General features: G+C 53.9%; 1 protein-coding gene across 2 annotated transcripts; it reads right to left on the reverse strand.

The window, feature by feature from the left end:
• Positions 1–2,513: 2,513 nt before the first annotated feature.
• On the reverse strand, positions 2,514–20,468 carry IKBKE (inhibitor of nuclear factor kappa B kinase subunit epsilon). 2 transcript variants are annotated; one of them, XM_066335597.1, is made up of 20 exons: positions 20,344–20,468; positions 19,548–19,688; positions 19,295–19,424; positions 18,142–18,323; positions 17,235–17,395; positions 16,423–16,533; positions 15,686–15,865; positions 15,159–15,361; positions 14,417–14,481; positions 13,913–14,004; positions 13,061–13,168; positions 11,444–11,513; positions 11,260–11,372; positions 9,654–9,730; positions 9,298–9,337; positions 8,028–8,129; positions 6,152–6,248; positions 5,510–5,613; positions 3,499–3,570; positions 2,514–3,032 (listed from the first exon to the last, which is right to left on the reverse strand). In XM_066335597.1, the coding sequence occupies exons 1-20, from the start codon at positions 20,428–20,430 to the stop codon at positions 2,999–3,001; spliced, it is 2,169 nt and encodes a 722-aa protein (XP_066191694.1). In that variant the 5' UTR covers positions 20,431–20,468; the 3' UTR covers positions 2,514–2,998. The 2 variants fall into 2 exon arrangements, with proteins under 2 accessions (XP_066191694.1, XP_066191695.1); XM_066335598.1 differs by lacking the exons at positions 13,913–14,004; positions 14,417–14,481; positions 15,159–15,361.
• Positions 20,469–24,123: the final 3,655 nt, after the last annotated feature.

Consider the following 24,123-nt stretch of genomic DNA (forward strand, 5'->3'; position numbering starts at 1 on the left):
CACGGCCGGAGATGCCATGGACTCGGAGCGGAGGGCGCGGGGCAGCGCAGGCGCCTCGCTCCGGCCGGGAGGGAGGAGACACGGCCGGGGGGTGGCACCGGGAGCGGCCCCTCCCGTGGGGACCCCCCCGAGGATCGGGGAGCTTCGCTTTTGTACCCCCCTCCTTTCCCACGAGATGTTTTCACCGTGGGATTCCCCTGGGAATGTCCCCGCAGCGGCGTGTCCCCGGGATTCCCCCTGCGCTGGGGGATGTCCGCGCTGGGCAGTCACCCCGCGGGGCCGGGGGGGCTCGGGGGGTCCCACCAAGCGCAGCCAGTGGTTTTCCCCAGCGTCTTCTGCGGGAGCGCAGCCGCATCATCCCCCCCGAGCTTTGTCACCGCTTTGTCACCGCTTTGTCCCCGTGGGGCACCTCGCCAAAAACACCCCTTGTCCCCTCCGCAGGGACAGCGACAGCCGCGCTCCCGGGGCTGCCACACGCGCGGAAAACATCGCGGCTGAATAAGTGCAGCGGCTCGGGGGGATGGTGGCCCTGGGGGCGACGATGTCACCCCTTCCCCCGGGTGAGTGACCGGGTCCCTTTAGCGCCGGGGATGTGGCACGGGAAGGGGAAGGTCCCTGTCACACCCTCCCTGCTGGCCGGACAGGGTGACACAGCGCGGAGTCACACAGGACATCACCTCACTCGTTCCCTGAGGCAGAATCAGCCCGGGATTTCTGCGCCTTTTGGAAGGAAGGGAGGGGAGAGGGCAGAGCAGGGCTGCGGGAACCCGGGATTCCGGGGAGATGAACTTGACGTCTCGCTGCTGCTCCTGAGGACAGGATAAGCCGAGGATATCTAAATTAAATCCTTTTCGAGCATTCTAATTTGGAGGATGGATTAAAACACTGGCTCTGACTCCCAGCAGCCAAGCGCCATAAGCGGCCCCTAATGAGAGGGATAAAGGCAGCCGGAAAAATTCGAGTTTTGTTCTGGGCTAAGCAGCAAGTTGATTTTTGGGAGGTCTTTTCCTTCCCAGATCAGGATCCTGATTTTGTACCTCCTCCGCTTCTGCTTGAAAACAGCGGCGGATTTATTCCTCAGGAAATGGTTCCACAAAAATTTGGTGGTTTATCCTACACCCTCCACCAACTGTTAATTGTATCAGGAATCACCTACCATAAAAGGACATTTCTGAGGGCGAAGTTTTACCTGGCCTCTGGCTGGGAACATCCCAAAACCATTCCGAACTTTCATTTTCCCAATACCATCCCGGGAAATATCTCCAGTCTCTTTTCTGCAGCCTCAGGACATAAAAATACTAAATTAATGTAATATTTTCTGTCCCCACAGCAAGCTCTGGCTCATGACAGACATTATCCTTCCCAGCTGTCCCTTCAGGTATTCAGGGAGCTCTTTTAGGCCACAGGTTGAAATATTTTTTGGGAAAAAAAACCAAAAACACCCCAAGTAATTAACATTGACAGGAAAATTCTTGTTTCATTTGGATTCCAGAAGTCCCCTCTGCAGCTGCTGCGTTACAGCAGTTTGAGCGCGACAAGGGCTATTAGCAACAAAAAAAAACCCACCAAAAAACCAACCCTTTTTTCCATCTGCCAAGAAAATAAATCCCTTTTTTGTCGAAGCCAAACGTGTTCCAGGTCAAATGCTCAGCTGGTGCGAGTCAGTGCAGCTCCACTGAGCCCCGGGAGGTGCCGCAGGGACCGTGCCCGGGCTCCCTGCCCTCTTCCTGGGGGAATAGCAGCGAATTCCTGCAGCATCCAACAACAAAACCCAATAGAAAAACTCGGAGAATCCCCGAAAATAACTGGCAGGGAGAAAAGCTTTTAAGCCGTGGCTTCGTTCCACTCCTCCCTCCAACGGCAAACAGTTGGGTTGGACATTCAGGATGTTGGTTTTTATAATTAAAATGAATGAGGGAGCTCTGGTGCCAAATTCCACCCCGGGGAAAGGTTTCCTGGGCGGGGGAGGCTCCTGGGGCACCCTCGGCGTGTTCTCACAAGAAACTCAGGCCGGGCACAGCCCCTGCAGCTGCTGCTCCCTGTGCTGGGCTGGAGGTGTCCCGGTGCCAGGGAGGTGTCCGGGTGCCAGGGAAATGTCCCGGTGTCAGGGAAGGTGTCCCGGTGCCAGGGAGGTGTCCCGGTGCCAGGGAGGTGTCCTGGTGCCAGGGAAATGTCCCGGTGTCAGGGAAATGTCTCGGTGCCAGGGAAATGTCCCGGTGTCAGGGAAGGGCTGGGATCTGTCACCAGGGTGCTGCTCCCTGCGATGGGATAAATAAAACCCCGTAACTCACACAGAGGTGAGGGGTGGCCGAGGGGCAGCGTGGTTGACTCTTCCCACAAACAGCTCCTGATCCCGGATCCCAGCCGCTGTTCCCTCTGTGCCCTGGCTGATAATCAGGGAGTTGCAGCTCCTCATCAAGCCCAAGGTCAAAAAGCAGTCGGGGAAGCAGAGCAGGATGACTCCCCCTAACAAAGCCCCGGCGTGGGTCAGCAGGGCCCTCCTGGAGCTCTCTGTGATTCCCGAGGGTGGGAGGGATGTGTTCCCACTCCATCCTGTCTCTCTGGAGCATTAACAGCAGGGAAAGGGTTGGGAAAATCTTCCCAGGGCAGCTCGGAGCACTCAGAGCCTCCAGCAGCCCCCCAGCCCACGTTAAAAGCGGCAATAATTCTTAAATAAATAAGAGGACAAAAGGTGAAACTTCTTCTTCCTCCTCATCAGACACAGTGGGAACCAGAAAAGCACCAAGTCCTTCAAGCAGTTTTTTTTTTTTCTTAAAAATAAAAAGATAAAATTTTCTGGCCAAACCCTCGGTTTCGTGGCCAAACTTGCAGGGGCTCAGGGCACTGGGAGCTGGTGCGGATGAACGTGCAAAGTGCTGGAGCACAGAGGTAGGACACGGAGAGCTCCCAGGGCACGGAAATCCCGCCGCTCCAGGCGCTGGGGATTCCCTGTGCTGGGAAGTGGTTTTGCTTCAGAGCTGCTCCTTCACCGTGCCCCTCAAACGCTGGGAGTGGGAGCGGCCCCACCCAACCTGCAGGGACAAAAAATAAAGCATTTAGGGCAGATGTGGTCCTAAAAACAGGGCTGGATTCCCAGTTCCTTGGGGTTTTTTTCCTATTAAGGTTCCTGCTGTCCACATTCCCATTGTCCGTTTGCATTCGGAGCCTCAAGAAAAGGATGCAGAGGAGGAAAAATCACAGAGATTTTCATTCCGAAAGAGAAAGTTCCTCTTTCCCACGGCAGTGAGCAGCAGTCAGTGTTGACAGCACAGTAAAAGGCTGGAGAGAGGAGGAAGAAATGACGGAGAAATTCACGGCTAAAACTCCACGGAAGAGAAATTCTGCTGCTGATGCAAAGGTGGGGCAGGTAAACCCCACGTGAACCACGCCAGGGGTGAGTGTGGCTGTGTGTGAGCCCAGCCTGAGCCTGCAGCACATTCCTGGGGGGAGCAGCAGGGATCCCTGCCCCGGGCAGCACCTCTGGGTGCTCTCACTCACCGCTCGATGATGCTGTTGTTGAACTGGAGATCACAAGTGACCGACCTCATCTGCTCCAGCAGCTCCTGCATCCTGCAGGGACAAGGATTCCCCTGATTCCTGCATCCTGCAGGGTCAGAGACAGCCCTAATTCCTGCATCCTGCAGGGACAAGGATTTCCCTAATTCCTGCATCCTGCAGGGTCAGAGACTGCCCTAATTCCTGCATCCTGCAGGGTCAGAGACAGCCCTAATTCCTGCATCCTGCAGGGTCAGAGACTGCCCTAATTCCTGCATCCTGCAGGGACAAGGATTCCCCTGATTCCTGCATCCTGCAGGGTCAGAGACAGCCCTAATTCCTGCATCCTGCAGGGACAAGGATTCCCCTGATTCCTGCATCCTGCAGGGTCAGAGACAGCCCTAATTCCTGCATCCTGCAGGGACAAGGATTCCCCTGATTCCTGCATCCTGCAGGGTCAGAGACTGCCCTAATTCCTGCATCCTGCAGGGACAAGGATTCCCCTGATTCCTGCATCCTGCAGGGTCAGAGACTGCCCTAATTCCTGCATCCTGCAGGGACAAGGATTCCCCTGATTCCTGCATCCTGCAGGGTCAGAGACTGCCCTAATTCCTGCATCCTGCAGGGACAAGGATTCCCCTAATTCCTGCATCCTGCAGGGTCAGAGACTGCCCTAATTCCTGCATCCTGCAGGGACAAGGATTCCCCAATTCCTGCATCCCAGAGACACAGCCAACCCTAATTCTAATGGGGCCAAACACTGCATCCTGGAGGGACACAGCCAAACCTAATTCCTGCATCCTGCAGGGACAAGGATTCCCCTAATTCCTGCATCCTGGAGACACAGCCAGCCCTAGTTCCTGCATCCTTTATGGGCACAGCCAATCCAAATTCCTGCATCATGCAGGGACACAGCCAGCCCTGATTCCTGCATCCTACAGGGGCAGATCCAGCCCTAATTCCTGCATGGACACAACCAATCCTAATTCCTGCATCCTGGAGACACAACCAGCCCTAATTTCTGTATCCTTCAGAGGCACATCCAGCTCTTCATTCCTTCACGGGCAGATCCAGTCCCTCATTCCTGCATCCTGCAGGGCCACAGGCAATCCTAATTCCTGCAGGGACACAGGCAATCCTAATTCCTGCAGGGGCACAGGCAATCCCGATTCCTGCAGGGGCACAGGCAATCCCGATTCCTGCAGGGACACAGGCAATCCTAATTCCTGCAGGGACACAGGCAATCCTAATTCCTGCAGGGGCACAGGCAATCCCAGTTCCTGCAGGGACACAGGCAATCCCAGTTCCTGCAGGGACACAGGCAATCCTGATTCCTGCAGGGGCACAGCCAATCCTAATTCCTGCAGGGACACAGGCAATCCCGATTCCTGCAGGGGCACAGGCAATCCCAATTCCTGCAGGGGCACAGGCAATCCCAATTCCTGCAGGGGCACAGGCAATCCCAATTCCTGCAGGGCCACAGTCAGCCCTAATTCCTGCAGGGACACAGGCAATCCCGATTCCTGCAGGGACACAGGCAATCCCGATTCCTGCAGAGACACAGGCAATCCCGATTCCTGCAGAGACACAGCCAATCCTAATTCCTGCAGGGACACAGGCAATCCCGATTCCTGCAGGGACACAGGCAATCCCGATTCCTGCAGGGACACAGGCAATCCTAATTCCTGCATGGACACAGGCAATCCCAATTCCTGCAGGGCCACAGGCAATCCCAATTCCTGCAGGGCCACAGGCAATCCTAATTCCTGCAGGGGCACAGCCAGCCCTAATTCCTGCAGGGGCACAGCCAGCCCTAATTCCTGGATGGACACAGGCAATCCTAATTCCTGCAGGGCACAGCCAGCCCTCACTCCTGCCCTGCTCGGACCCTGCTTCCCACGGGAGCAGCTCCTGCTGAAGGGCTGGGATGTCCCCCAGCAGGGTCACAGTTTTCCAGCCCCGCAGCAGCCACAGGACCCTCTCCCCGTTCCCGAGGAGGAGCAGAGGGACTCACCTCCGAGCCATCTCCTGGCGTGCCTGGCTCAGCGGGACGGGGGAAGGAGAGGGAGGAGCCGGGGCCAAATTCCAGTTCTCTGTCTGGAGAAGCCTGTCCAGAGCCTGTGGAGGAAAATCCTGGCAGTGCCCACTCCAGGGGCTGACCCTGGGGCCAAACACTCAATGCCACCACCCAGCTCTGCCCCAGCACGAAATAAATAAAACAACCCAAGCAGCAGCACATCCTCCGGGAGGTTGTGCCCCAGCTCTGCAGCTGCAGGTGAAGCAGCATTTTCCTCCTGCTGTAATTCTCATTTTTTGGGCACAGATCCCAGCCCCCCGTGCACAGGAGAGGGTTGGCAGCATGGAAACCCCTGGAGGGACCAGCTGGGGCTGGGAATGGGAAAAAACTGGGAAAAAACCCAACTGGGATAGGGCAGGGGAAAGACAAGGAGGAGGCAGGGAGAGCCCAGGGCACACAACCCTTGGGACCAGCAGTGCCTTTCCCAAAGGTTTCCCCGCTCACACAGAGGGACAAAACAACTCCTCCAGCTTGGAATAGCCATAAAAAACCCCACAGCAAGGGGTTTAAAAACCCTCCAGGTGCTGCTGGAGCCTGGAGAGGGGAGCAGGAGGAGGCTGTGGAGCCCCGGACACCCACGCCCTGCAGGCAGTCCTGGCACTCCATCATCTCCACGCTGCAGCTGCTGATGCGGTTGCTGATCTTCTTCAGGTGCCTCTTGATGTCACAGACTTTCCTGGAGGGAGAAAAAGGCGACAAAACCCCGTCACTGGCGTCGTGGGTGCCTTTTGTGTGTTCTCATTGCACGCTGCTCTCTGCGGGGTGGCTGGGTTGTAAAATCCTCAAGGAAAGTCGCAGCAGCGTTGTGACCACAGCTGCAACAGCCACCAAAGGCCACCTTATCCAAACAGCTCTAACAGCTAATTAATTAGCAAAAGTTGCTTGTAAATGAGGCAGCTCAGGCCCATCATTTCACCCAGCACAGGCTGGGCCTTTTGTCCCTTGGAGGACTGAGCATCTACCCAAAAAAAGGCTCCTCACGCCCAGCAGGCACAGCAGGAGTTGTATACAAAAACAACAACAACAAAAAATTTAAAAATGTTTGGTTTGGCTTTAAAAAAAAAAAGCAAAGGGAAGAATATTTCAGGTGAATGATCCACCTCGAGTCCCCAGAAAAACAACCAACCAAACCCTGGCAGGAAACAAAACAGGACAATTAAAACTGAAGTAACAAGAAATTAAAAATATCCAGCTGTGACTCACGGCGCTGTCTCCGTAAGGACGGGAAAACAGGTACAAAAATACCCCAGGGAAACATGGAGAAGGTTTTTTTCCATCCCTGTGAGCAGAGGTAGAAGCTGCTTTAGAGCAGACAGGCCTCCTGCACTGCAGGGAGCTCGTGAAGCTCCACGTCCAGGGGGGAATCCCAATCCAAGATGAAATTCCCCCTGAAATTAAGGAAGATTTGATTGCCTGTGGTGGGACACGGTGATGAGGGACACAGTTTTTGTCCTCAGAGTGGAACCTGCCTTTGGGTGAAGGTTGGCAGCGTAGAAACCCCTGGTGGGACCAGCTGGGGCTGGGAGAAAGACGGGAAAAAAAACTGGGGGAAAAAAAAAATGGGAAAAAAAAAACTGGGAAAAAAAACTGGGGGAAAAAAAACTGGGAAAAAAAAAAAAACAACTGGGAAAAAAAACTGGGAAAAAAAACTGGGGGAAAAAAAAACTGGGGAAAAAAAAACTTGGGGAAAAAAAAAACTTGGGGAAAAAAAAAACTTGGGGAAAAAAAAAAAAAAACTGGGAAAAAAAAACCGGGGAAAAAAGGCAAGGAGGAGGCAGGGAGAGCACAGGGACAGGGCACACCCTGCCTTACAGCTCCTGGAGAAATTCTCAGCATCCAAATCAAACTTCCAGCTTCAAAATCCCCTCCAGTTGTAAAACCAGCCCAGGGCTGCTCCCCACCAGAAACAGGTCCAAAAGCTGGGTTTAATTGTGAAGTACTCCAGGAACTCCTCCTCCTTCCACCCACAGCGGCAGCCCAGGGCAGGCTGCTCCTCTCCAAAAGCAACCTTGCCACGAAAATCCCATTTTTGAGACATCCTCTCCCCACCTGCTGCTCTCAATCTCTTGGGTTATTCCCCCAGCGCCGTTTAACAGCAAATCGTTCCCACTAAACCCATCTCTCTGTCTCAGTGGCAATTCTGTCCCCGTGAAAATAACCTCACCTCCCTCAGAGGAGCGAGGAAACTGCTGCTCCGACTCCAGCTGCAAGTTTGGGGGCTTTTTTTTTTAAATATAAATTTAAAATAGTGAGGCAGAGCTGTGGGATGGCTGCTGGGGTGATTTCCAGTGGGTTCACAGAGCTGATTGAGGTTTGTGCAGTCCCTCAGCAATTCCCCAAACCCCCAAATTTTCCATCTCCGTGCTCTATCCATAGCACAGAGCACTTGGAAACCCTGATCCCTGGTGGGTTACCCTAAAATCCCCTGCCCCAAAGCCCAGGGGAGGGCTGGTACCTCATCCTGCTGCTGTGCAGAGCCAGAGCCTCCTGGTACTGCTGGACACAGTCGTTCTGGAAAATGGACAGAACCTTCCTGGCCAGGCTCCCCAAATTCATCCTAAAGCCCGGGAGGAGAGAGAGAACAGCATCATTTCATTTCATTTCATTTCATTTCATTTCATTTCATTTCATTTCATCCTAAACCCCGGGATAAGAGAGAGAACAGCATCATTTCATTAAATGAGTGACAAGGAACGTCACAGGAGGCCCAAAGCTGCCTCCTGGATGGAGGAAGAGGGGCTGGATGCTCTGAGATGAGTCACGGAGAAAACAAACCCTGCCTGGGATGGAGAGGGAGGTTTTGGGGGATGCAATCCCCCGGGCACCGCTGAGGAGTCTCTGCCTCGGAATTTAAGGCAAATGTTCAATGTCTGAGCATTCAGTGGGACAAAAGGAGTCTCTGAAATTCCACCCTCCCTGCAGCACGCTGAAGTGGGAATTTCATTTCTCGCCTGTGATAAAATCCCCCTGGTTCCGGTGGAAACTGAAAGGAGGATTTTTAAAGGGACAAACCCCATCAGGCCCTTCCCTGCCGCTGGAAGCTGAGCAGACAAAGCAGGGACATTCCCAAATCAGCATCTCGGGGAATAAACGGCTTCAGCAGCCTGCAGTGAGTCTATCCCCTCATCCAGCACACGGATTGTGGGCCTGAGAGATTTGTAGCCTGCTGGCAGCTGCTAATTTTTCCCAAGGGAAAAAAAAATTCTCAAAAAAAGCTTTTTTTTTTTTTTTTTTTTTTTTTTTTTTTTTTTTTTTCTCAAAACAATCTCGGCAAACAGCTCTCCTCTCTCCAAACCATCTTTCTCCAGGTGGTGTTTTGCTGGTTCTCTGGTTTAACCAGTGGGATTAGAGAAGCTCCCATTCACCAAGTCTGTGTGGGAACACCTTATCAAAGGTAGTAAGAATTAGAAAATAAAGCCTTTTTTTCTGTGCTCTTTGCCTTCTGAAATATTTGGAGTCTTTCTTTCGTGTCCTACAGCGACACAGGGATGTGGCCCAACATCTTCTCCCTGTCCCCACCTCTGCAGAGCTTCACCTGGAGGAGTTCACGCCTTGAAACCTTCCCTGGGAGAGGTCCTGGAGCAGGAACCAGCAGAAAAACCACCTCCAGCTGCCCTCTGACAGCATCAGGGACAATTCCCATCCCTCTGGGACCCAGGCAGAGCCACCAAACACCCTCCTGGCCCCGGGGCAGCTCCTGGGGAGGGGACAGGGGTGGCACTCACTTGTCCAGCTTGTGGATCTGCTCCTCGTTGTAGCCCAGCCCTGGGGAGGGAAGACACGGTCACCACCTCGCGTTTCCTGCTCACAGCCCCACAAATCCAATTTCACAACACTGCTGGAGGCTGCTGGAGGGGATTTTCCTTCCCTCAGCCCCCGGGGCTGCAGTCAGGACACAGAGACAGAAACTCTGCAAGGTCCCCTTCCAGCCCAAACCATTCCCTGAAAGAACTGCAGATCCCAGCAAACCACACAACCCATTTTCCAAACCATTCCCTGAAAGAACTGCACCTCCCAGCAAACCACACAACCCATTTTCCCAAACCAACCCAATCCATTTCCCCCCGGGGCCAGCACTCACTCAGACACGTCCTGGCCTTCTTGAACTGCCTGTAGATCACCTGCATCTTCTCCAGGCAGCACTCCATCTGCGGGATGCTGCCAAGGGATGGGGAAGGAAGGGATAAAATCCTCATTTTGGGGGGAAATGATCGCTTTGGGGTGTGGAATGTGACCCTGCTGTGCTGGGGGCACTGCTGCCTGTGCCATGGTATGTGCTCATAAATGTGCTTTTGTATTATACACAGAGATTATGTCTATATACACATATTATGTTATTATACATGTCTGTTATATTTATAATATACACATATATTGTGTGCTTATAAAGGTACTTTTATATTATACACATATATTATGTCTATATACACATGTTATTTTACATGTCTGTTATATTTATAATATACACATATATTGTGTGCTTATAAAGGTACTTTTATATTATACACATATATTATGTTTATATACACATATAATGTTATTATACACGTATGTTATATTTATAATATATACATGTATTGTGTGCTTATAAATATACTTTTATATTATACATATATAGTATGTTTATATACACATATTATGTTATTATACACATATGTTATATTTATAATAGACACGTGTATTTTGTGCTCATAAATGTACTTTTAATATACTCCATCACATCTCTAATTGATGTGCAATTAATCTGACTTGTTTTTTTTAAGAGAGATTTCTATTTGATTTTATGATGTAACTATTTCAGCTGACCAAAGTAATTCAGGTCTATTGTACTGGACACTTATATAAAAAAAATTACTTGATCAGTCATATTAAAATACACCTTTTCCCCCTGAAAATATAATTTTCATATATGTTTTTTCATAATATGTATTTTCCCCTGATAATATCCCCCTGAAATATAATTTTGTTAGTGTGCTGCCCTGAAGAGCCACATAAAGGTTTCAGTGAATAATAGTGTAATAGTAATAAGACTATTACACTATTATTTATTATTATTTATATACATAAATATAAAAACATACAACTGTATAATAATACATTATAATATTTAAATATAACAATATTTAATATTATATACAATATTTTATGTTTATATTATATAGCTATAATAATATACTTCTATATATTATTATATAATATATAATAATATATTTAATAATAATAATTCTATGTGTATTATATATTATTATTACAATTACTTAATATATATTATTGCACTGTTAATTATTATTAATAATTAATAATATTAAGCGAATAGCTTAACCAGCCCCAAATAATGATACTATAATGAACAAGTCTGACTTTTTTGCCGGATAAATAGGTGAGTCCTGTTTAATGACAGACTGTGCAGGAAGCACTCCTTAGGAGAGCGAGTATGACACACTTGGCAGGCTAAGGACACGGAGATAAGGGAGAGAAATAAATAAAAAGAGAGCTCAGGAACAGAAGCGAGGGGAAAGGAGGGGACATGACCCCAGGGGCTGTGCCTGGGAGGGGAATTGCTCCATCCACCTGACGGATATCAGCTCATTCCTGACATTCTCCTAATTCCTGGTTATCCTTTGAGAGCCCCGGATCACATCACCAACAGCCCTGAGCTCAGTGACACCAGAGGTTCCACCACAAACCTTCTGTCATCGTGCACTTGCTGCCTGTCCTTCACCAGCTCGGCCAAAATCCCATCCAGGGCGCCCTGGAAGTCGAAGATGCTGCGGGAGCACTGCGAGAGCTCCTCGTCCACCTGCCGAGGATGGGCAGAGGTTGGGACCAGCCTCTCCCAGAGCCCCGGGGGCTCCTGGGGCTGCTCCTCACCCTCTGCAGCCTGCTCCTCAGCACATCCAGCCCGGCCGGGCCCCTGCTGCCTGCGGGGACAGCCTCGCACCTGCGGGGAGACACAAAGGGACATTCCTCAGGGGGAAACAGTCCAGAGGTGGCTGTCACCGGGGCAAAGGGTTCCACCTTGTGCCGGGGTCCTGGGGGGGCTGGAAAGGGATTTCCTTGGGCAGCAACTCCGATTGGAGAGTGCAAAGTGATTTCCTTGGGCAGCAACTCAAATTTCAGGGTGAAAACTGAATTCCTTGGGCAGCAACTCCAATCTGAGAGTGTAAACTGATTTCCTAGAGCAGCAACTCGGACTTGAGATTGCAAAATGAATTCCTTGGGCAGCAACTCCGATTTCAGAGTGCAAACTGAATTCCTTGGGCAGCAACTCTGACTTGAGAGTGCAAAGTGATTTCCTTGGGCAGCAACTCAAATTTCAGAGTGTAAACTCATTTCCTTGGGCAGCAACTCAAATTTCAGGGTGCAAACTGAATTCCTTGGGCAGCAACTCCAATCTGAGAGTGCAAAGTGATTTCCTTGGGCAGCAACTCAAATTTCAGGGTGCAAACTGATTTCCTTGGGCAGCAACTCTGATTTTGGAGCGCCAGATCTGAGCCACGAGATGCAAAGTGCTGATCTGGTAAAAAAACCCCCCTCGCCCCGTTGTGTCCAATTTGTTCCAAAATTGTTGGTTGGACACCCGCTGGCTCCAGGCCAGCTGGGATGGTGCCTGTGTCCCTGCAGCTGGCTCGGGAGCTGCCAGGGCTGAGCGTGGCACACTTGGCTCAGTCAGCAGAAATATTCCTGATGCTGAGTGTTGGAAGGGCTGAGAGAGCCAGAGCAGCCAGCTGCAGCATCGCTGCTCTTGGCACTCCAGCCCTGAGGGCTGCACTCAGTGGGAACCAGGCGTCCCTATTTTATTATTATTATTTTCCTTTTTTCAGATGAAATGGAAATTAAGAGACTTGGCTAAATGGTGAAGATTGAAAGAACGGCAACCCAGCGGAGAAGAATTTTCCACTATGGCAACAATAACAACAAAAAGCAGAAAAAAGGCAAAATATCCATGGGTTGCTTGAGATAAAATGGGTTGAGCTGGGTGGGAAGGGGAAGCCTGAGGGCGGCTCAGGGTCTCTCCATAATTCAGTGGACACTCCTGGAAGGAAGCAGGAGCTCTCCCCATGGGTGCTGGGGTGTTGGATCCCTGGGAACGCAGCCCGGCTCTCCAGGGATGTTTGCAGGGGATGGGGCTGGTGACAGAGGCCAGACCCCCATGGAGGTCTTTATTGCCCCCCATCCTGCTCTTTATTTTATCCCAACTCCATTTTCCTTTCCTGGAGCAGCCCTGGCGCCTTCCTGCTCAGGGGCTGTGACAGTCAGAAGAGCCCAGAGCAGGAGGCAGAGGCAGGACCAGCTCTGGGCTCCTGTGAAACCAAGGACTGATCATTAAAAACTCAAGCACAGAGGCACAAACAGCCAGAGTGGCTCATTCCCCACAGTAAAAAAAAAAAAAAACCCTCCTGCCTCCCAGATATCAGCTTATTCCTGGTGTTTTCCTGATCCCCGATTACCCAGGCCCCTCTGAGAGCCCCACGTGTGCTCACTTACAGCACGTGTGTTGGTGTTTTCCCCTCGGTGAGCTGCAGGCAGGTGAGCACGGAGTGAGCCCCTCTCCTCTGCTCCAAAATCCTGCAGCACTCCGTCCTCAGGTTCCCTCTGCAGGAAGAGAAAAGAGCCCCTCCAACACGGGCTCCCTGCACCCAGCCCGGGGCCAGAGGGGTGGGGATGGGGCTGGAGGGACAGAAAACAGCCTGTGGCTGCTGGTTTTAGGCTCTGCTCACTGCCCTGCCCCAAAAGGAGCAGGGAAATTCCTCATGGAATGGTTTGGGTTGGAAGGGACCTTAATAAAGCTCATCTCATTCCAACCCCCTGCCCTGGGCAGGAACACTTCCAATAGATACACACAGTGATAATAACAATAAAAATAAAATAATAAAAAAAATTTTAAAAATTCTGCTCCAGGTCCCACTCTGTCCTGGGCAGGAACACTTCCGATAGATACACACAGTGAGGATGATTATTGTATTATTATTAATAGAATAAGCAATAATAATAAATTCTGCTCTTCCTCAGCCTCTCCTAAACTGAAAGAAGTCACCCAAAAGGAACAAAAGAGGCCAGGAGCATCCTCACAACACCGAGGAGTTTTTCCTCCAGGTGCAGCCCCATGGGGACACCCCACCCCTCTTTGCCCTGCTCCCTGCAAACCCCCCAGAACCCAACCCCACCATCCCACAGAGGCTGGAGAACCCTTCACTGATCCCAAACCCCCCCGGGAGAGCAGGACCATGTCCCTCTGTGCCCCAGAGGAGGCTGGAAAACCCACCACTGATCCCAGACCCCCCCACGTGCAGGCAGAGCCGTGTCCCCCCGTGGCCCAGCAGTGTCCCTGTCACTCACATCACCCAGTGCAGTCCCCTGGCCAGCAGCTCTCGGGCCCTGTGCAGCGCCCGCCCCAGGCGCAGCGTCTGGTGAGCGGCCCCCACGGCACTCTGCGGGGCAAAGGGCACTGCCAGGACCTGTGACAGGCACAGAGCACTGCCAGGACCTGTGACAGGCACAGAGCACTGCCAGGACCTGTGACGGGCACAGAGCACTGCCAGGACCTGTGCTGGGCACTGCCAGGACCTGTGCTGGGCACTGCCAGGACCTGTGACAGGCACAGGGCACTGCCAGGACCTGTGACAGGCACAGAGCACTGCCAGGACCTGTGACGGGCACAGAGCACTGCCAGGACCTGTGCTGGGCACAGGGCACTGCCAGGACCTGTGCTGGGCACAGGGCACTGCCAGGACCTGTGCTGGGCACAGAGCACTGCCAGGGCCTGTGACAGGCACAGGGCACTGCCAGGACCTGTGACAGGCACAGGGCACTGCCAGCCTGGCCCCTGCCACTCACACCCACCTTGGCTGCGCTGCAGTCGGCCACCACGTCCACCCTGGGCACCAATTTGGGGAAGTCCAGCGCCGCTGGGAAAGACAGGCAGGGTCGGGGGGTGTTTTGTCCTCCCCCCAGCTGCTGGCTGTGGGGCAGCCGCTAACACAGCCAATTAAAAACCCTGGGGTCATTCAGGGTCTCAGCCTCAGGGCTGGGGGCTCAGGGAAGCCCTCCAAGGCATTTGGGGAGTGTGGCTGAAGGCAGGAATTCCCTGCAAAGCCCAGGGTGGAGCGTGGCCCTGGAGCAGCAGCACATGGCGGGGGAAAAGTGACCCTGAAATGCCCTGATCCTGCTCCACATCCTGCTCTGCTCCAGGGACCTTCTGGATTGGGATTGGGCACTGGGAACTGGCATCAGGACTGGGATTGGGCACTGGGAACTGGCATCAGAACTGGGATTTGGCCTTGGGAACTGGGATCAGGACTGGGATTGGGCACTGGGAACCTGCAGTCCTGCTGCTGGAACTGGGGTCACCACTGGGAATGGGGACTGGCACAACGTGGCAGTGGGAAAAGCCACCAGTCTGGGGGACTGGGAACCCCACTGGGAACTGGGATCCAGGTCAAACACTGCCCGGGCACCAAGACCTGGGATCAGGCTGGAAATGGGCCCACATAACCCAGCTGAGAAACGGGAGATCTCTCAGGACAATAACTGGAACAAATCCCTCTTCTCCTGCCGTGACACATCTCCAACCAGCCACACTCACGGTCTCTGTAGCGGACCCCCACCACGTCCTCGGGCTGCTCCGAGGTGCTCAGCAGAGTCAGGGGGCTGCTCTCTGTGGTTTTGCAGAAATTACGAGCTTGCAGGTTGGGATCCAGCTCATACGGGTGTCCTTCAAACAAATATTCTTGATGGTGAGGGGCTATATTTGTCTGCTTGAAGACGGCATCTAAAAACTTGGTGGTACTGCAATGGAGAAAGGAGTGAAAGGATGGGGATAAGCAGTGAGGTGAGCACACAGATTGCCATCCCTTTAGCAGCCTGCTGCCCTCAAAATACCAAAATGTTGGTATTTTCTCTTAGAAAAATACCAGAGCAGGTTTGGACACCTCCCTGTGTGCCCACAGCTCCGTTAGGGCACTCCCAGCAGAGGCTCATTTGAGCCTGCTGTGTTTTAACCTGGCTCGGGAGCGGTGCAGAGGGAAAGGTGCTGCCCCCAGCTTTCCCCTGTTCGAGTGAGGGGCTGAATCCTGAGCTCCGTCCCCAAATTCACCTCCAGCACAGCCTTACGTGTTGTAGGAGTGGATGTAGACGCGGTGGGAGGACGCCTGCTGCAGGGAGAACACGTCCACCACCATCCTGTGCAAAATGTCGTTGGTGCCTGCAAAGAACTGGTCGAAGCCCCAGCATTTCTCCTGATCCACCTCCAGGATATTGGCCAAGATGGGGATCAGCTGGTCCTTCAGCCCCCTGCAGCAGCAAGGGAAGGAGAGAGGCTTGAATGGGCTGGTGTGACCCCGAGACACAAACACTGCCCTGCTGTACAATGTCTCCGTACAACACAGGCCACTCTGATCCACCAGCCAAACTGGTTGTAATCTTATCAAACCACCTGCAGCTCTGTTGTTAGAGCCCTCAGGGATTCATCAAAGTTACTGAGAAAACAACAGGATCAAAAATAAGAACAGAGAGCCTGAGAAATTGTCTGCAAAAATGCAAACCCTGGACAGGGGAGCACAAGGTGAGGATGGACAGTGAGCAGTTGGTGTCCTGAAGGATGTGCCTGCCTCAGGGAGAAGCAGCTGGGCCAACCCAGAGATGGACAGCAGACCTAAAATCTGTATCTGCCAATATACAGCCTCTGCTGGGATCACATTGATTCAGTTATTCAGTGACCCATTTCCCCCCTGCACTCCCTTTTCCCGTCTGGAAAGCCAAGATCTGCTCTGAGGGCTGTGACACCTGGGGATGGAAAGTTCCTCTGCCTTTTGCCAACCCCCGAGTGCAGCCCCACAAGGCACCCTCACGTGGAGAGGCGGCAGGTGATGGGCAGCTCGTAGCTCCACTCGATGGTCCCGTTCTCCTGCCTCTGGATCCCTGCGATGGCCCCAGGAGGCTTCTCCGTGGTGATTTTGTACCTGTGGGGAGGGAATTGTTTGCTGCTGACTCGAGCCCAAGCGAGCTCTGTTTGGGGCAGAGTGTGGATGTGCTGGGAAAGAAATGATTCACTGAGGGAAAATGAAGTGCCCAGAGGGAAAATTCTGCAAGGAACAGTCAAACCCTTCCAGGTGAGCACTGACCCTGCCTCTCCTCCCAGCTATTTAGCCAGGGAATGCATTTTAGAGAATCCTGCAATCATCTGGGTTGGAAAGGACCTTAAAGATCATCTGGTTCCAGCCCCCTGCCCAGTGCCCCATCCAGGCATCCCATTTGCAGGGAGAACACAGCAAATGGGACCTCGATGCTGTTTTGTACTACAGTGACACAGACTTTGACTTCAGAAGGCTGAAAATGACTCCTCTGTTTTTGGGATGTGTCTCCCCTTTATACCATTTCACACAGCCCAATTGGATTGGTGAAATGAAGGCAAAACCTCTTCACTGCCATTGGTCAGAGCAGAGGGACATCAGGGAGAAGTCCCTCCTGGGGAAAGGGATGAATAACAAAGGTACAGCTACAAAAACATTTCTCCTGTTTACAGAAAATTCCCTGGGAAAAGAGTCTCAGAAAAGGCACCAGGACCTGGATTCTTCCCCACACTGCCCACACAGACCCCTCGTCAGGGCTGGGAGGCCATTTGGGGTTAAACCCACAGCCCCAGGGTGGGGACAGGACCTACATGATCTCCTTGTTCCTGCGGGGTCCCCCGAAGGGCAGGAAGGGCAGGCTGCCCGTGGCAGCGTGGTAGAAGGTGACCCCGATGCTCCAGAGGTCCACGGTGACCCCAAACGCCTTCTGCTGGGGCTTGCGCAGCACGGCCCGCTCGTACACATCGGGGTGCTGGGGGGACAGAGACAGGGGGAAATCATCACCTGGAACACGGCTCGGGGCTCTCCCCACCAAAAATCAGCGCCCAGAACACAGCTCGGGCTTCTCCCCGAAAATCATCGGCTGGAACAGCTCTGGGTCTTCCCTGAAAACCATCACCTGCAACAGAGCTTGGGGTTCTCCTCGCCAAAAATCAGCATCTGTAATGGAGCTCTGGGTTCTCCCCAAAAATCATCACCCAGAACACAGCTCTGGGTCCTCCCAAATATCATCACCTGTAACAGCTCTGACTCCTCCCCAAAACCATCACCTGTAGAAGCTCTGGGACCTCCCAAAGACCATCACTTGTAATGGAGCTCTGGGTTCTCCCCAAAAATCATCACCCAAAACACAGCTCTGCGTCCTCCCAAATATCATCACCTGTAGAAGCTCTGGCTCCTCCCCAAAACTATCACCTGTAGAAGCTCTGGGTTCTCCCAAAAATCATCACCCAGAACACAGCTCTGGGTCCTCCTCAAAAATCATCACCCAAAACAGAGCTCTAGGACCTCCCAAAAACCATCACCTGTAATGGAGCTCAGGATCCTCCCCAAAAATCATTTCTCAGAACAGAGTTCTGGGTCCTCCCCAAAACCTCCCCTGTAACCCTGCCCCAAGGCCCTGAGCCCCTCCCCTCCCAAAAACACGGATCAGGCTCTCCAGATCCCCCAGATGCTGGACCGAGGGGCAAGAAGCAGCCTCCCCCAGGCCCTACTCACCAGGTACTCCTCTGTGCCATAGACGGACACAAACTTCTCGTCATCCTCCAGCTCCCGGGCGGCCCCGAAATCCGTCAGTTTGTAGATGCTCTGCCCGTCCTCGCCCACCAGGCGCATGATGTTGCCGGGTTTGATGTCCCTGTGCACCACGCCGTTCTCTCGGAGGTGGTTCATCCCTGCCACTGGGGGGAGGCACAGTTTCTGTGTGAGGGCTCAGTTTGGGCTTAGGAAGGAGAAAAGAAATTTTGATTTCTGATTTTCTGTCAAAGACTGGGACCGCCAGCGTGAGTTTTTTTCCGTGTCTGCATTGAAATTGTTTTGGGTAACCAAGACTAGCAAATAAAATTTGTAAAGAAAAAATGTTTCTTTTTACCCAAGAGCTTTTGTGTTGCTTTTGTTGCCTTTTTTTTTTTTTTTCCTGCTAAGAAGTTGTCAGCTCACCTTTGCATATTTCATTAAAATACTTATTCCAACGGCATGTTCTGGTTTTGCTAGTTACAGAAATAAATGCACAACCACTTTAAATTCCTGGAATAAAGCGGGGATAAATCCCACGGTGGTTGCACTTGGACGGGCACCAGTGTGACTGGGGGAGGATGAGGATGAGGCCATGGCAGGGGATTTTCTGTTGCCTTCAGAACACAGAGCTGAAGCCCACCGTGTCCAGGGGAGCAGCTTCTGAGCCCTCAGTGCACTGCCCAGGTGGTGCCTGAGGCTCCCACCTGCAGCCATGTGTCTGTACAGCTGATGGACCAGCCCAAACTGGCTGTGAGTCATGTCATCAAACCACCTGCAGCTCTGTTGTTAGAGCCCTCAGGAATTCATCAAAGTCACTGAGAAAACAACGGGATCAAAAATAAGGACAGAGAGCGTGAGAAATTGTCTGCAAAAATGTAAACCCTGGACAGGGGAGGAAAGGTGAGGATGGACAGTGAGCAGTTGGTGTCCTGAAGGATGTGCCTGCCTCAGGGAGAAGCAGCTGGGCCAACGCAGAGATGGACAGCAGACCTAAAATCTGTATCTGCCGTGTGATGGGAACAATGAACAGCCTCTGCTGGGATCACATTGATTCAGTTATTCAGTGGCCCATTTCCCCTGCACCCACCAGCACCGTGGGGTCCCCAGCCGGAGGGTCCCCGAGCCCCACACTCACCCACACACTGCAGCACGATGAGGAACTCGGACTCAGCCAGCCCAAAGGCGTTGGCTGGGTCTTCCAGAACGTTCAGCAGGCTGCCACTGGAGCAATACTCCATCACCAGCACCTTCTGCTTGCTGCTGCCCTGCGAGGGAGAGGCCAGGAGGGCTCAGCCAGCCCCGTGTCCCAGCAGCTGGCCTGTGCCCACAGGTCCCCTCCCTCGCCTGGGGAGCCCGAGGGTTCCCCACGCGCCGTTCTCCCCACTCACTGTCTCCTCCACGGCGAATAATTTGACGATGTTTTTGTGGTTCAGCTTCCTCAGCATCTCGAACTCTCTCATCTGCACCTCCTGGGGCCGCAGGTAGCTGGCATTGTTAAAGACCTTCACAGCAACCAGCTCCCCCGATTTCTGGGGAGGAAAAAGAGGAAAGAAAACTCGAGGTGCTGTCACCCACGTGCAGAGCAGCTCCGGGAGCTCTGTCACGGCTCCCACGCCCCGCTCGGGATGCAAATGATGCCTCTGTAAGGCGTCTGCTCTGCTGCACAAAACAAACCGCTGCTTTTCACCTCCCGGCTCTTCCTGTCCCCGCACCCACGCGCTGCGTGCCGCTGTGTTTATTGTCAGCACAAACAGCTCCGGTGCGGGGCTGGATCCCCCGGGATGGGGATGATGCTCCCGGGCCGCTCCTGCGCTTGGCTTAATACACTTCAAAGGCAGCCGAGGAGGAGAGCCAGCTCCGAGCCTGGCAAGTGTTTGCATGAAGTATGCAAATGGCCAAGGATGGGCTTTTCAAAAGCTCTGGGCATTCCCCGGAAAGCGGCTCCTTCTTCCCCCTGCGCCGCTCGGGAACGCGGCGAGCAGGACCCGGCCGTGAGCGCCCCAAAAGCCGCCCTGGACCCGCGGAGCAGGGGGATGGAACCCCACGGAAAATGAAAATAACCCCCACAGCGGCGCCTGAGCTGCTCCGCAGACAGGACCCCGGGGGGAGGGCGAGCTCCGGGGCCGGGAGGGACGGGGGCACCGGGCTCGGGGGTTTGGGGGCTCCTGCCACCCTCCCGCTCACCTTGTTGCGAGCTTTGTAGACAGAGGCCGTGGCCCCCTGGCCCAGGAGGTCCTCGGTGCTCCACAGGTAGCTGGGGGTGCTCTGCATGGCCGGCGGCGAGCGCGGGGCTCAGCCCGGGACCGCCGCTCCCGGCGGCGCTCCGGGACACGCCGCTCCTCGGGGGACCCTCCCCGGCAGCACCGGGGCCCGAGCTGAGCATGGACCGAGCCCTGATCTCTGCCGGAACGGGCCCGGGCCGGGACCTGCCGGGGCTGGCAGCCAAACCCTGCCAGACGCCGAAAGCGGGGAGAGAAGGAGCGAGAGGCGCCTCCCTCGAGCCGGGAACTGAAACCCGCGGATTGCAAAACCCGCCCGGCGAGCGAGCAGCGGCCGCGCCGCGGGAGGAAATGCCTCAGCTTCCTGCTCGAGAGAAACCTTCCCAGCGCTGCGGCCAGCCCCGGGCCCGGCTCTGCCTGCCCTCCGCACCGCCGGGGAGCTGGGAGCGGCGCCCGAGCGGGATCAGTGCCGGGGCGGTGCCCAGCCCGCCTCACCTGGGCCGGCACAAGGACAGCGCCCGACCCCGGGCACGGCATCAGCCCGCGAGGCTGGCAGCGAGCTGTGCGGGGTCCCTTCGGGGACGGGGGGTGCAGGGTGGGGTGTAGGACGGGGTGGGATGTGGGATGTAGGGTGGGATGCACGGTGGGATGTGGGATGCAGAGTGAGGTGTAGGACAGGGTGGGGTGTGGGATGTAGGGTGGGATGTGGGATGCAGGGTGAGGTGTAGGACAGGGTGGGATGTGGGATGCACGGTGGGATGTGGGATGCAGGGTTAGGTGTAGGACAGGGTGGGATGTGGGATGCAGGGTGAGGTGTAGGACAGGGTGGGATGTGGGATGCACGGTGGGATGTGGGATGTAGGATGCGGGGTGACACGTACGACAGGGTGGGATGTGGGATGCAGGGTGAGGTGTAGGACAGGGTGGGATGTGGGATGCAGGATGCAGAGCAGGATGTGGGATGCACGACAGGGTGGGATGCAGGATGCTGGGTGGAATGTGGGATGCAGGACAGGGTGGGATGCAGGATGTGGGATTCAGGGTGGGATTCAGGGCAGGATGTGGCATTCAGGGCCCTCTGCTCCCTGCGCGGGGCAGAGCGGGGCTGCTCCTGTCCCTGCTCCCTCTGGCTTCACCGTGACCAGCTCAGCACCAGCGCCCCACTGTCAGGAATCATCCCAGGCTGCCGTGGGTGTGTCTGAAGGCTCCATCCTCACCGATAAAGCCTCCAGAGGTCTGAGAGCTCATCAGCGTGTGTGGCATCCAAACACCGACACCACCTCCCCAGGCTGCACACAAACCCCACCCCTGATGAGTTCCTTAATTCCTGCTGAGCTCCATTTGCCCAGCTGCAGGTGAGTGAGCGCCTGGAGAAGCCGCGGAGCTGAGGGCACAGCCCGGCCCCTTCCCCGAGGTTCTCCAGGGCTGGGAAGGGATGGCACAGTCTCGGTTTAACCACAGGAAACCCGAAATCACTTTGATTGAAGTCATTTCGCCGCGGCTCAGCTGACAGGAAGAGAAAGGGCCGAGGTGACTGCTTGAAATTGTGTCTGGTTTTATTTTCTGTGCGTGTGGTGGCTGTGTCCTTAAAGCAGGGCCATCAGTGTCCCCAAGCCTGGGAGTGCAGGGAACTCTCCCCCAGCACCTGCCTGGCTTCTTCCAGCCCACTCATCCTCTCTTCTGCCATCCTTTTAAAACTCCCAGCTCGTTTCCTCTCCCTGGCCGCCCCAGCAGCAGGTTTTCCCTCCCAGCGGACTCCTCAATGCCACCTGAACCCCCGGACTGGCTGTGCCCACAGGGGACAAACCCTGCCACAGGCTGCGGGAGAGAAACCCCGGCCCTGACAGCGATTTGTGACAAGAGTTCCTTGTTCCAGCTGGTGGCAGCAAAGCCCGAAGAATAAAGGACAAGCCGCCAGCTCCGTGTGTGCAGCAGGGAACCTTTTCCTTGGGGACAGAAATGACACGGTGTCCCCGCGGTGTCACTGCGACACACCCGGGAGAGCTGAACCCTGCCGCCACCCACCACGGCGTTTCTTTGGTAAAAACCACCATAAAAAAGGGGTTTGAGGGAGGCTCGGACCCACCTGTGGTCTGATGGGGGTTTGAGAGAGAATCGCAGCGTCTTCTGCTGGGCAGTGACCAAAAATCAAAAATCCCGTGTTGTCTGTGCCACCCCAATTGCTCTCTGACTCCTAGTTCACGTTTTAAAAAGCAAAAAGCCACCCCCAGCGTGCCCAGCTGGCTCCAGGATGGTACCACAGAGATTCTGGAGTGAAAGCATCCCGGATTTCCAGCTGTTCCCTACAGGAGATGGGAACAGGGAGCCCAGGGATGCTCACCCCAGGGACAGGGGGGACAAAATGCCTCAGGGTAACATCAAACCCCACTGAAATTAAGTGATTCCTTCGAATCGTACGAAAAGGAAGCCAAAATGACACGGCCCTGCCACGTTCCCCCCACGGCACGCTCTGGAAAAGGCCTGTGGAAAGCTGGTAATGATAATAATTATGATCCAATCCATAATCTCAGCCTTAAATCCTCTTTCCTGAGGCAGTTGGGGAGTCCATCCTCCGCAGGAAAATGATGAAGATTAAGCGTTTTTTAAACCAGGTCACTGCCAGGGAAGTGTTTGGCCCGGGGAATCCTGCGGCGGGTGCGTGCGAGCCCGGGGTGGGGGAACAGGGAATCAGGAATCAGAAAGAATGGGTTGGGTTGGAAGAAACCTTTAAAGTCTTATTCCGTGTGCAGGGACACCTTCCACTATCTCAGGGTGCTCCCAGGGATCCAGGGACAGCCACAGCTTCTCTGTGCCACAGCCTCCCCACCCTCACAGGGAATTCTTTCCCAATATCCCACCTAAACCCGCTCTCCTTTCAGCTTCAGCCCATTCCCTTGTCCCATCGCCACACCCCTGGTGTCCCCCTTCCCTCTGTGGCACTCCCCAGCAGCTCCAGGAACATTCCTGAGCATCCCAGAAGTCCCCCAGGCCACGCTCTCCCTCTCTCCCACTCAAACCCCAGGACATCACACAGCGGCACCCTCAGGTCAGTGTTTCCACCATACCCAAAACATTTATTTCTCCAAAACTATTGCTAATGACAATGGATACATTTCGTTGCCTCAGTATGGATTGAACACTTCCAACACATCGACTCCTAATACTGTACAATACTGTACCAAAAAGGGGGGAGTGGGGAAAAAAACTGAACCAAAAAAAAAAAAAAAAAAAGCTGTACCTCCATATTGTACAGAGTTCTATGTACAAAGTACAATTTTACACAGTTTAATATATACACCATATATATATTGGTGTAGAAGACATGAAAACAGTGGAAACTTGTTTTAGCAAGAACATTCCATCCCACCACGGAAACAACTGCTGTTGGCAACCCCCAGCTTCAGACAGAAAACCACAATTCCTGCACTTTGCAACCCGATTTTCCTGCCTTCAATTGCCTTGGGAATCAGAGGTGGATTTCAGCAATTGCCCTGGTTGAGCTACATCGAGCTGGGCTTTCGGAGGAGCTGCTGCTCACAAGTATTGCTGCAGCAGTTTGGCACACTCACGAGTCCAACCCCTCGGGCTTGGGGTGTTCTTCACCCCTCAGGGTGGAGGAAAAGGCTGGTGAAGTCCACTCCAGGAGGAAAGGACGGGCCCACCTGCGATTCCCACTGCAAACTGCTGAGTGTTCACCCTGTGTGAAGCTTGGCAGATCAAACACCAGCACGGCAGGACTTTGCCT

The sequence above is a fragment of the Sylvia atricapilla genome, chromosome 25 (assembly GCF_009819655.1).
Source record: "Sylvia atricapilla isolate bSylAtr1 chromosome 25, bSylAtr1.pri, whole genome shotgun sequence".
Taxonomy (NCBI): Eukaryota; Metazoa; Chordata; class Aves; order Passeriformes; family Sylviidae; genus Sylvia; species Sylvia atricapilla.

Coding starts and splice junctions, on each gene's coding strand:
- IKBKE (XM_066335597.1), bottom strand. CDS start 20,430: ATGCAGAGCACCCCCAGCTACCTGTGGAGCACCGAGGACCTCCTGGGC. Junction 13,169..13,912: donor AGGGGACTGCACTGGGTGAT/GTGAGTGACAGG, acceptor CTCTTCCTGCAG/AGGGAACCTGAGGACGGAGT. Junction 3,033..3,498: donor AACAACAGCATCATCGAGCG/GTGAGTGAGAGC, acceptor TTGTCCCTGCAG/GTTGGGTGGGGCCGCTCCCA.